This window comes from Catharus ustulatus, chromosome 18, assembly GCF_009819885.2.
Source record: "Catharus ustulatus isolate bCatUst1 chromosome 18, bCatUst1.pri.v2, whole genome shotgun sequence".
Classification (NCBI taxonomy): Eukaryota; Metazoa; Chordata; class Aves; order Passeriformes; family Turdidae; genus Catharus; species Catharus ustulatus.
This window is the reverse complement of record NC_046238.1, coordinates 1696953-1709849: the sequence shown is the minus strand read 5'-3', so window position 1 is coordinate 1709849 and position 12897 is coordinate 1696953. Positions and strand designations below refer to the sequence as shown.

Genomic DNA, 12897 nt, shown 5'->3' with positions numbered 1-12897 from the left:
CTTCCGGGAGAGCGGGGTCTCGCGAGAAAAAACGGGAGTGGGGCGGGGAATGGGGCGGGGAAAAGGGCGGGAAAGGGCGGGGCAAAGGGCGGGAAAGGGGTGAGGAAGGGCGGGAAAGGGGTGAGGAAGGGCGGGAAAGGGGCGGGAAAGGGCGCGAAAAGGGCGGGAAGATCCCGTGGGATCGAGATCCCCCATTCCACCCCACCCCACTCCACCCCATCGCGTCCCTCCCCTCCCATTCAATCACACCCCATTCCACCCCATCCCATGGATCGTCTCCCTTCACTTTCCCTTCCCTTTCCCCTCCTTTTCCCCTCTCTTTCCCTTCCTTTTCCTTTCCCTTTCTCTTCCCTTTCCGCTCTCTTTCCCCTCCTTTTCCCTCTCCCTCTCCGTTCCCTTCCCTCTCCCTTCCCTCTCCCTTCCCTTCCCTCTCCCTTCCCTTCCCTTCCCTTCCCTTCCCTTCCCTTCCCTTTCCCTTCCCTTCCCTCACAGCCAGGCACTCGCAGCTCAGTGCAAAGTCTCAGTAAACATTTATTCGAAGCTTTGCCACAATACCTTAAGTTGATTTGTGAAACTGGTCTACAAATACTCAACTACAGAGTACATGGTTTGGATGGTCCGATAAAGGAATAAATAAAGGCATGTAAAGCTCTGTAAAAATTAAGTTGTAACTACTAAACAGTATTACCATTAGGATCTCGTATGTGTCTAGGATCAGAAGTGAACACACAGCATCCCTTCAGACCAAATCATTTTTACATAAACAATTGTACAAACTGAAACACTGTAATCATAAAACCTGATGTACAAAACAGGATGTGAAATCACTACCATCAGTGCCAACAACGAGTGCTACCACAGCAAATAGAACTTCTGAATAAAAGGAAAAGATCGGTTTTTACATGTGCTGTCATCACAGGTCGATGGAATTCTCCAAAAAGTTTAAAATACATGCGGATACAATAAAACCTTTTGTTTTCCAACCCAGACAAAGAGAACTCATGGTCACTTAACGCCATTAGCTGCCAAATACGGATCAGTATGTGAGGCAAACCACACTGACACACTTCCACACCACCGAAGAGCTAAGGTTGATACTGCTTCTATTTTCCACACCGACGACGCAACGAGTCTTGAGAAGCAAATCACGAAGTGAAGGACGCGCTATAGAAGCACAGCACTGAGCCACAGCGGGTTTGAACACCACTCTGACACCCAAACCACCGGGAAAGGTCACATCCCACAGGACACACCGTCCCGAGGAGCTGCTCTGCCACAGCGGGGAAACACTGCACGAGGTCAGGGTGGCTCCCAAAGCAGGCAGCTGCAAACCCTCGGGAGCACGGGGATCCAGCAGCCAATTCCCATCCTCACACACAGGGATGGCTCCTCCAGAGGCTGCAGGAAGGTCCAGGAGCGGGATCCACCCTGCAGGAGCAGCCAGGTGGGGCTGTCCCCGTGTCACCTGTGCCCCGCAGGAGGGGCAGCTCCCAGGAGGGCACCACGGGCTGTGACAGAGCTGCTCCGTGAGGTCACAGCAAAATGTGGCTTGTCCTGTGCCATCCCTGCCCCAGGTGGGTGTCACCTGCTGAGGGTTGTCCTGTGCCATCCCCACCTGGGGCAGGTGTCACCTGCTGAGGGCTGTCCTGTGCCATCCCTGCCCAGGTGTCACCTGCTGAGGGCTGTCCTGTGCCATCCCTGCCCCAGCTGGGTGTCACCTGCTGAGGGTTGTCATTGCCACCCCCACCTGGGGCAGGTGTCACCTGCTGAGGGCTGTCCTGTGCCATCCCTGCCCCAGGTGTCACCTGCTGAGGGCTGTTAGTGCCACCCCCACTTGGGGCAGGTGTCACCTGCTGAGGGCTGTCAGTGCCACCCCCACTTGGGGCAGGTGTCACCTGCTGAGGGCTCTCAGTGCCACCCCCACCTGCTTTGCCCACAGGTGACACAGAGCCCTGCCTGTCTCTGGGATGTTCTGTGGGATACAAAAAGCAGTGCAGCCACAGGTTTCTAAAAAACAGCAAAAAACCCTCCATGGATAAACCAGATGGCCCGGTATGGAAAATACTTGTAAAAGGTATTTACAAAAGTTGGAAGAGATTAAATACAATACCACATTCATGTCCCCAAAAGCGCTTTCACTACAGTGCATGTTTAAAAATACAGAGCATTTTAAGGTATATATTTATATATATATATTTATATATATATATATACTGAAGATTAGATTGTGCTTTAAAAAAATCATTACTTCTGAATTTGACTAACGTGAAAACTGAGTGCTGGGAAAAATACTGATTAAAAACACCCAATTTTATATATACTGCTTTTCACATAACATTTTGCTATACATGGGATGCAAGTAAATATAAAAATACCATTTTTCAAGCAGCAGGGTGATCGAAATGAAAAGCATTAATATAGGAGGGCTGGTTTTATAAAACTAAGAGAAGTTATTAGAGCGAGACAGGGAGAAACTATAATCAACTTCTATATAATACTTTTAAAGAAATCTTTTTCATAGACAACTCTTAATATAGAAATGATTCAGTATTTTAACTTCAACGTTAAATATGGATTACACAAAATACAACCTGTGCAAACTGACCCATGCACGTTGTCCTAAGGAGGCGATGGAGCCGCTGACATGAGCAAGGTTTGCAAACTTTGGTCCTCAGGTCTCAAATTTGACAAAAACACATCAAGACCTGACAAGCTTTACTATTCCTAATTTCCAGGTTGGTGTTTTAGCCCAGTCCTCTGTGCAAAACAGTAGGGAGAACTGAGTTTACAGGGAAGACTCTGTAATACTATGGAAAATGAGCTGGAAAAAGGAATTTACTGTAATTTACATTTTCAGCTTGACAAAGTGGAAATGTTGCCATAGTCCCTATCTGTTCACAGAAAGATTTGAAGTTGTGATAAGCAGTTATTTCACAACTCTAAACCATGTACTTGTTAATAAATGGGGTGCAGGGGGATTTACAGGTGACACAAAAAATCAAAATGCATTCCAACCGTGCCAAGTGCATATGAACTTCAACCGTGTTGAACCAAAGTGATCACCAGGAGTAAAGGCCATTAACATGGATTTAAAAATAAAAAATAACCCCCATGGAAATGTCTCACACAGACCCAAAGAGGTTAGGCAAGTAACACACACATTTCAAGAAGAACATTAAACTTCAGCATAAAGAGAAAAATCAATTCTTTGCCCCACAGTTACATTCAGTTAAGCATCACATCCAACAAAAGCTTTGCCCAGTGGAAGAACAAGCTGTGCTCAGCTGCCCCAGCCTGTCCCACTGGAGCTGGCAGTGGCAGGCACACCTGGGGAACCTCCTCCTCCTCCTCCCCTTGCTTTGTAGCCAGGCCCATCCCAGACCGAGTTTGTTGCGCTTTTTGATGGAGTTTGTTTGGACCCTATGGGATATGGAATGCTCCAGCTGTGCTCCAGCTGTGCTCCATCCTACCCCCCGTGGTACCTGAACTGTGCTCACCACTCGGGGTAGGTGCTTCCCCTCCCTCACACATCTGTGTCCTTGGATGCTGCTGTTTCCAGGTGAAGCCACACTCCAGACTTCCTTCCCTGAGGTTACCTTAGTTTCAGTAAACCAGCACAGCCAGTGATACCCTACCAAGCTGCTTAGTTCGAATAAAACAAAAATCCTGCAAAATAAAATTTGTTCAAAGCTCCACTTTGAAAGAGAACTGCTTCCTGCACCCTCCTCTTAAAGGTGACTCGCTTTGCCCAAAACCTAATGAGGACACAGACTTCAAGCAAAAAGCTCCTATAAAACTATTGTAATTTTAGAAAAAAATCCAGATCTTCCTGAAGAGAATTTATTGCCGCTTATTGGTCCTGAGAAAGCTTTAAGCAACAATATATTAGCACGTGTTTTAACTGCTGCCTTTTCTGAGAAAGTACATGGGTCCTGAGGTTAAAAATCATGTTTTAGGCTATGCATTTAAGCTTGGAAAATGCTTCACTGTGCAGATCGAATATGAATTACAATTTGTCACGCTACACCTTCCTTCTGTGCCAATTTATTAAAGCAGATTTCCTTCCAGACACTAGCAAATTAAAGTTTTCGGGATGGAATGCAATGGTAAAATGCCACACATGTGCTTCCTCACACTGGACTGGCATTTAAGGACTTCAGATCTTCCTTCTCCCTCATTCCCCACCTCCTGTTAAAAGCTATGGTGTGAATTTTTTGGCCTGGATACCAGAAAATTCCTCATCTGATACTCTATGAAAGGCAACTTCAAGGCAATGAAATAAGCCAACAAAAACACAAAAACATTCACAACTCTGAAGAAAAAATATGGACCCACAGCAGTTACTTCTCAATGGAAGTGCTTGGTAGCTTGAGATTTTTTTTTTCTTTTTAACTGTTAAAGTGTCAAATTTGCATACGTTTAACTCAATTTCAATATCTGAAAGACTACTCAATTTGCTTTTATAAAAACTTTACAAAAGATGTTTTTAAATGCTTGTAAAAGTAAGCGTTTATCTACTGAGAAAATTCTAGTACTGGATAAAACTCGGAATATACAGCTGAATTTTGTAAATGTTTTTTCTTTTTTCTTTCTCCTAGAAGTCTAACGTGTTTAACCTAGATAAATTAGTCTCAGACATGATGAAAAGTTATAACTTTGCACACTTTTTACCATGTGATGTTTTTTGTTGCTTTGTAACTTCGGGTGAGACAGTGCTTAGGAATTTCCCGGAGCTGGTGCAGAGGTGAGCAGGGGCCGGCTCATTGCTCGCTGCCCCTGTCCAGGTTCTCGATCACCCTGGAAAGGCGGATGTTCAGCAGTCTGATCTGACTATCCAGGTGATCCATCTTCTCCTCCAGGCTGCTGTTGCTGTTCCTCCTCCAGTAAAACCCAACTGGCCCCGTCATGAAGTAGACAGCCACGACGAAGCAGAGCGGCAGCACGGCGTGCTCCGGGTCGCCCTCGTACTTCTGCAGGATGTACACGCAGGACAGGGTGAACAGGGCCACCCTGGCGATCCAGAAGAAGCGGCCAAACAGCATGTGCAGGAGATAGAAGAAGAATCCAAGGAAGAGAGATAAAAACCAGTAGGCCAGTAAAATGGCACCGATCAGCAGGAGGGCGCGGGTGGGGTTGTTGGCAATCGCTGCTGGGCTGAAGTAATGAGTCAGGTTGGAGGCTGAAAAACAAAGGAAAATGTGCAGGATGTTAACAAGCGTGGGATGAAGGTGGTGCGGGGCAAAAAACACCAGCACAGCTCCAAAAGGGCAAAGCCCCACAGCAGTGGAGTCACAGCCATGCTTTCTAAAGCGAGGGGTAAAGCTGGTTCACCTATTTCTGGATGAACCTTCTTCAAATCACTGGCTCAGCTCCAATGATTCAACTGAATTCACTCCAGGAAAGGTGCTAAAGGCTCTTTAAAGACAAACCACTGTAGAGCCTGAGGTCAAAATTCATACTGGGGCCACAGGTCCTGCTTTGTAAAAGCCACATTCTAAAGGCTCCCAGCTGCATCTTTTCCTTCACTGGTTTCCCTGCACTGTTCCTGGCTCTGTGAATCCATTTAATAACATTGAGGAACAACCCTGACTTGTAATTAATTCATTCTATACACATCCTGTAGATACACACACAGAAATGGAATGGTGGGGTTCAGTCTTCTTGGTTGAAGATACTAATAGGAAAGTCAAAGCCATGTAAAGCAGAGACACCACTGATGGATGTTTAAGCAGCATGATAAAATGCAATTGTTTTCCCATTTGCTTGTAAACACTGATACAGGCTGAGACAGTTCAAGGGTGAGCAGGCATCACACTTACCATCAATTCCAAGAACATCTAACAAATCAGTCCATATTCTCCAGAATGTGTCCATTAATACATCCACCCCATTCACAAACCTCTCTGTCAACCTTGAGAAAAACTGAGAAATAAAATTGAAAATTAAAAAAATCCTCAATTCCCAAAGTAACGCTTTGAGACTTATTTGTCATGAGAAGAATTATAATTCATTAAGCAAGAATTGTAGATTATTTCGTAGTCCCCACGGGTAAGATTGTAAATCTGAATTTTTTTTAAACTCTGTGAATCATGAATTTATGCGTTGCAATTATCGTTACTGTAGGTATTCTGGCATGTAAATCTATATGCTGGCAGGATTTTAAAAAGCACTTTACTGGCTTTACTATCGTTTTGAAGTTCAGAGAAAACACTACTACCAACAACCGGGTAAAGCAAACCAAAGAATTCCTTTTATCAAGCAGCCGAGAGACGTCCCCACCATCACACGCAAACGTCTCAGGTGCACTCGGAGGTCAATGGGACAGAATTTATTATTTCTCGCTGCTGCCTGAGGCAAGCAGGAGCAGAGGAATGCTCAGCTCCCTCCTTTCCTGCGAGTTCCGACGGCCCCGCAAGGATGCTGTGCTGATGCACACACCGCATTTCAGCTCCTCACCGCCAGCCAGCGGCCCCGGTCGTCTCCCCCACCCCAAACCACCTCCATTTCAGCATTTAGCTGCTATTCCCCCCAGCTCGCTGCAAGCCTGGCCTCCCGTTTTTCTCCCCAGCGGGACGAGGCCACGGCCGCTCCACCACCGAGCCCGCACCGGGGGGCGATGGAGCCGCGGCCCAAGAGAAGGAGGAGGGAGGAGAAGCGAAGGAAGCTCGCGGAGATGGAGGGGAAGATGGTGGGGGGGATGAGGCAAGCAGCACCCGGCGCCTCACCTTCTGCAGGGCCCTCACGTTGTCCTCGCCGAAGAGGCCGCTAACGCCCTGGTAGAGGCCGCTGGCGGCGCGGCGGAGGCTGTTCTGGCGATCGGCCCCGCGGCTCCGCGCGGCCTCAGCGCCGGGCCCCGCCGCGCCGAGCAGCAGCAGCAGCAGCAGCAGCAGCGGCCCCCGGAGCTGCACCCGCCGCGCCGCCGCCATGGCCGCCCCGCCGCGCCCGCCGCCGAGCAGCGCCGCCCGCAGGCCGCGCTCCGCAGCGCACCGCAACGCTCCGCGCGGGCGGGGCTCCGGCACGGGGCTCGGGGAAAGCGCGGCGGAATCGCCGGGATTGGGAACGGGGTGGGGGTAACGTGAGGAGAGCGGTTGTTCACTCTGCTGAGAGAGGTTATTCACTCTGCTGAGAGCGGTTATTCCCTGTGCTCCGTCCTAGACAGGCCGCGGGTGTGGGGAAATCACGGGAAAATGGGGCTGGGGAAAGGTGTGGAGGTGACCGTGAGGAGAGCTTCCCTCTCTGCTCCCCCCTAGACAGGCCGAGGGTTTGGGGAAATCACGGGAAAATCGCTCGAGAAAGGTATGGAGGTGAAGGTGAGGAGAGCCTCCCTCTCTGCTCCCCCCTAGACAGGCCGAGGGTGTGGGGAAATCACGGGAAAAACGCCGGGATTGGGAAAGGTGTGAAGGTAACAGTGAGGAGAGCGGGTTCTGCCCTCTGCTCCGCTCTAGACAGGCAGTGGATTTGGGAAAATCACAGGAAAATCACGGGAAAATCACTCGAGAAAGGCAGTGGAGGTAACGGTGAGGAGAGCGGGTTCTGCCCTCTCTAGACAGGCCACGGGTTTGGGGAAATCTCAGGAAAATGGGGCTCGGGAAAGGTGTGGAGGTAACCGTGAGGAGAGTGGGTTGTGCCCTCTGCTCCGCTCTAGACAGGCCGTGGGTTTGGGGAAATCACGAGAAAATCACGGGAAAATCACTCGGGAAAGGCAGTGGAGGTAACGGTGAGGAGAGAGGGTTCTGCCCTCTCTAGACAGGCCACGGGTTTGGGGAAATCTCAGGAAAATGGGGCTCGGGAAGGGTGTGGAGGTGACGGTGAGGAGAGCGGGTTCTGCCCGCTGGTCCGCTCTAGACAGGCCGCGGGTTTGGGGAAAATCATGGAAAAATCACTCGGGAAAGGTGTGGAGGTAACCGTGAGGAGAGCGGGTTCTGCCCTCTCTAGACAGGCCACGGGTTTGGGGAAAATCATGGAAAAATCACTTGGGAAAGGTGTGGAGGTGACCGTGAGGAGAGCGGGTTCTGCCCTCTGCTCCACCCTAGAGAGGCCTCGAGAGAAGAAGAAGAATCCAAATTCAGGGAAATCACGGGAAAATTGCCAGGCTGGGTGAAAGTGTGCAGATAACGGTGAGGAGAGCTCTGCTCCTCCCAGCATCAGTGCCCAGCTCGGGGCTCCTGAGCACACAGAGATAAGGAGCTGCTGGGCAGGGTCCAGCACAGGCCACAAAAATGATTTGGGGTTTGGAGCATCTCTTACGAGGAGACACTGATTTTATACTCCATCGGTGTTCAAACTGTGTGGCTCAGCCTAAGCCTGGTAGCTGAGTGGACATTTAGGATATAGACATCTCTGCTATGGCCTTTTTCCCAGTTTTAGTCTGGCCAAACCACTTACTTTCACATTTAGCAGAACCTTTCAGCATTGTTTTCAATTTGGCCCTGGAAGGGTTGGGCCCACATCCAGGGAGGTACTTAGGATTTGATTTCAGCAGGATATAGCTGCTTTACATATTTATAAATGTGCTTTCATTTAAGATTTGCTGATCTGTTGATACCTGTGTATAGTCCAAAGCCTCATCCTCTTCCAGAACAGGTTGGTAAGTGATGACAGGTATTTTTGAGGCTCTTGTGAGATTTCTGGTTATCTGCCCTCAATTCCACATTGTGCCTATGCTCTGAACACACACTCAATGTCAGCTTCTGGGCATTTCTTCCATGTAAAGAGACTTATGATTAAAAAAAAAACAAAAAACTTGATGATAATTAACTGTCATGAGTGTTGTTTTCTGTGCCTGGTATAATTCTTTAATTTGCTGTTGGCACAGCCTTCTCTGTGTCTCCTTGTGCTCTTTGTGGTCCAAGGAGTCTTGTTTGTGCAAATTTTGTTCCTGTTTGTGTGAATTCCCATGGTGGAAGCCCCTCAAAATCCCTTCTCCAAAGTGCCTGGTGTTTCTTCCCATCTGTTCTTCGCATAGTTCCAGAGCTGTGGTCGTGGCTGCCTTCTCAGGGCTGTCATTTGCACGAGGTCAGGATAATTTGGGAAACCTTGCTGGTATTTAATTGATGTCCTGCCCTGTCTCAGCGAGCCTATTTCAGGTACGTTTATCTCTGCAAATGCCCAGCTCTTATGAAATTACTGTGTGTATTTCACCCTCCTCGTTTAAATAAATGAAATAGCGTCCGCTCAAAGAATGCATTGCGTCATGGCATGGAGCTCAGATCTCAGCCACGCTGAACTTCTTAGTGAGAGGAGCTGGGAGGTTTCTAGAAAGGTTTCACTGTACAGAGAAGCATGAGTGATCTCTCTGTCCTCATCTGCACTAAAAACTCTCTAAGTTGTCTTGCTCAGAGATAGGGATTTAACAATAATTTGAACAGCGTTTAGAAAAAATTGGGGGCTTCTAGGGGTCTGAGTTTTAGCAGATTGCAGGGTTCTGTCTTTTAAAATCATCATTATGCTCAAAAAAGTGGCATGGCCTTAAAGAAAGCCAGCTGATGTTACCATGGGTCAGTTCTTAACCTCACTGACCCTTACATTTCTGTCTTTGCTTCATCTCACAGCCTCAACCTGTCATAGCTGATCTCTTTATGACCATTGCCATTTTAGGCCTTTTGTCCTTAATGAGATTTTTCTTGCAATGTGTCACTGTTTCTTTTCTTCTTTTTTTTCCCCCCCTTTTCCTTTTCCTTTTATTTCTTTGTCCCTTTGTGCAAACACCTTTGATTCTGGTTACTTGTACTCCTGACACCATGTAGAGGTTGCAGAGATCATAGACATCAAATGAACCAAAAGTTTCTTATTCTTATCCAGACTCATTAACCAGCTGGCTGATGTTCTGAATATAGGATTTTTTAAAAAAACTTTCCAAAATCTTTAAATTTCCTAATCCAATTGTTGGTTCAATGGATCATGGTCAGGCCTCAGCGTATTGCAGAGATCACCCTGAGGTATTATTACAAAACTTTTATCTCATAGATCCAGGCATTTCATCAGTCAATTTATTCTTACAGGTGACTCCAGGTTACCTCAGAGCCCACACTGGGGTAGTGCCATCAGCAGAATTATTTCTACTCATCAGCTCTGGACATCTTTTGAACATCCCCTAATCTAATCTGAGGCAGAAAACATGATTCCATTTCTACCCTATTATTGCTATTAGCAGGCGTAAGGCAGGGCTTAAAAAGATTTGAAAATGGGCAATTCCAGTTAATCTTATTTTCCTCTGGCTATCCTAATCTATTCTCCAAACTAATTGTAATAGTCACTGCAGTCCTCTTAATGCCCATTTTCTCATTAAAGGTTTGTTTGATTTTCCTTCTTTTACTTGCCATTTTTTCAAAGCAACTTCTGAAAGAGGGAAAAACTGGTTTGGATAAGGGAAAACTGGAATGAAGGCAGGGAACATGGATGCATAACCCCCTCTTAAGTAAGGATACAATAGTAAAATTGCTCCTAATAAGTGAGAAAGTGCTATCAGGTTTTATTAAAACCCCAATTTTATCAGCAAATCCATCATAGCCCTTCCTCCCTGAGCTCTAACTGGGTCAGTCCTTTCTAAATTACACATTTTTCAGTTCAGTGCAAGGATTTTTGGGTCCCTTCTCTGGTGATTTAGCTCCTCATTTTCTTTTTAGGTTGTTTGGGTGGGAAAATGTGGCGGTTCTGCTGCTGCTTTTAGGAGGAAACACTTCGCAGAAAGGTTGTTTTAGTCTTAAAACCCATTATAATGTGTTTTAGTCTTTAGCCCATTAGAACGGGCTGCTCAGGAAGGGGGTGCAATGACCCTGGAGGTGTTTAAGGACAGGTTGCATGAGGCGCTCAGTGCCATGACAGGGTGGTGTTGAGTCATAGGTTGGAATCGATGACCTCAGAAGTCTTTTCCAGCCGAATTGGCTCAGCGATTCTGTGGTTTTTTATCCTAAAACGGGCAATTTCGGCATCGCCTCAGCGCTGAGGGGAGCCCCGGACGGACCCCCGCCCCTCCCGCCGAGCGGCAATGAGAGCGCGCCTCTGATTGGGCACACCTCCCCCTGATCCGGCCGCTCATTGGTCAGCAGGGAGAGGTGCTTGAGAAACCTCTGCTCTGATTGGTCCGCGCCGGCGTCGGCTCTTCCCCCGTCGGGCCAGCCGCGAGGAGAGCGGGCTCTGGGCTGATGTGGGGCCAGGCGCGCCGCAGCCAATCAGGAGCGGCGGCGTGCGGGCCGCCGTGCGCCGCGCGGGATCCGTCCGCAGCGCGGGCCCGCCCGGCCCTGAGGGGCGCGGCGGCGGCGGGCGGGGCGCGGGGTCACGGCATCGCTCTGGGGAAGGCTGTGAGCATGGGGCTGCGAGCCAGCACCGCCAGACAGCCACAGCAGAGCCCTCAGTGCCGGGTCAAACCTTTAAACACCGCCAGGGGCTGTGATCCCACCACCTCCCGGGGAAGTACATTCGCTGTCCCCTCCTGTCAGGGAGTTGTGCAGTGCCAGAAGGGCCCCTCTGATCCCCCTTTTCCCCAGGCTGAGCCCCTTTCCCAGCTCCCTCAGCCCCTCCTGGGGCTCTGCTCCGTTCTCGGGACTCCCTCCAGCACTTCAATGTCCTTCCTGAAGGGAGAGGTCCAGACCTGGGCACAGGGCTCGTGGTGTGGCCTCCCCAGAGCACAGGGGTCAGCGGGCGGCCTCACCCTCCCGAGCTGTGACCCCTCAGCACCTGGGGCGGCCTCAGAAAAAATGACAAATTACCGCTTTGCTTCCAGTCCTGGCAAAGAGAGCGACAACCATAGAAGTCATCCACCAGGTGTGTGCTCAGGTGTAATTCTCAGCCTGTGCCAAAGCTCAGCTCAGAGCAGGCTGCTCATCACCGGGGTAAATGTGTGGAGGGGCTGCCCAGAGCTCTGAGAGCAAACCCCGCTGTCCCTTTTGGGTTGTGAAGGTGTTTATGGCACTAACAGAGCGTGGGTACATCCACTGCCACACCAGTATAAATTCTCTGTGGCACAGATTGCAGGAGGACGGATTCTCCAGGCAGTTTCGTCACTGCAGATCCCAAGCCCATTGACCCCTCTGGGACCCGGACACTGGAGCTGCTGTCCTGCCTTCTCTGTTATCTCTGTGCTTGGCAGGTGTTTGCCCACGGATTTCACACTTCCACTGACCTCTGAGCACTGCCAAAGCGAGGGCAGATAACATGTCCCTTAGGCTCTGGGGAGAGTTATTTAAAAATGCACCACATTTACGGTCTGTCTTGAAGCAAATAAAAAAATCTGGATTGTTTAAATCACATTTCCATGGCCTTCATATTTAATAAAGGAGCTGTATTCTTGCAGCACAAAAATCTAAATGATACATAGAGCAAGTATACAATCTTCTACACGTATTTACTTTCATATACAATGTGTCTGCATAATTTCCTATCAATTTCCCATCAATTTCCCGTCAATTTCCCATTTGGGAGATTTCCATGAATGAAAAGCAAACCCATGACCTTGAAAATAAGTTACATAAGCAGCATGGATACACGGTGAATCGTGGAGTGGTTTGGGTTCTGAAAGACCCTTAGAGATCACAGACTAGCAATGAATTGCACGTTGTTAAATGCTTTATTAACCATCAATCCCCGGCTGCAGAATCTCGATGGTCACACTTAGAAAGCAAAGCAGCAATAGCAAGTTTTAATCCAAGGTGCAAGCCGTGTAGGCTGGGAGCATTGCACAAGCGCAGCTGGGATGGCGAGGCCACGGAGAAACGCGTTTCTTGCCTCATTTTTGGGTCAGAAACACTTGTTGGTGCTTCTTGGGGAAAAAACAAATAAACAGAGCGGCGGTGATTGTGCGGAGATGCGGTGAAGAGCGCGAAGCGGTGGCGGCTGGTGACCTTTAGAGGTGACAGGGTGTCCTCTCCCCATTCATCCCGCACCGCCCGTGCCCTCCCC

At 48.8% G+C, this 12897-nt stretch overlaps 1 protein-coding gene across 7 annotated transcripts; it reads right to left on the bottom strand.

Moving 5' to 3' along the window:
* Positions 1-507: 507 nt before the first annotated feature.
* Positions 508-6938, bottom strand: LOC117004807 (BRI3 binding protein). 7 transcript variants are annotated; one of them, XR_006163091.1, is made up of 5 exons: positions 6726-6938; positions 5820-5922; positions 1896-5179; positions 1719-1763; positions 508-1631 (listed from the first exon to the last, which is right to left on the bottom strand). XR_006163091.1 is itself a non-coding variant. In XM_033075913.1 (3 exons), the coding sequence occupies exons 1-3, from the start codon at positions 6924-6926 to the stop codon at positions 4761-4763; spliced, it is 723 nt and encodes a 240-aa protein (XP_032931804.1). In that variant the 5' UTR covers positions 6927-6938; the 3' UTR covers positions 508-4760. The 7 variants fall into 7 exon arrangements, 4 of the variants coding, with proteins under 4 accessions (XP_032931804.1, XP_032931803.1, XP_032931802.1 ...); XR_004419684.1 differs by having other exon boundaries at positions 508-1585; positions 1673-5179; XR_004419685.1 differs by having other exon boundaries at positions 1719-5179.
* Between the last annotated feature and the right edge of the window lie 5959 nt (positions 6939-12897).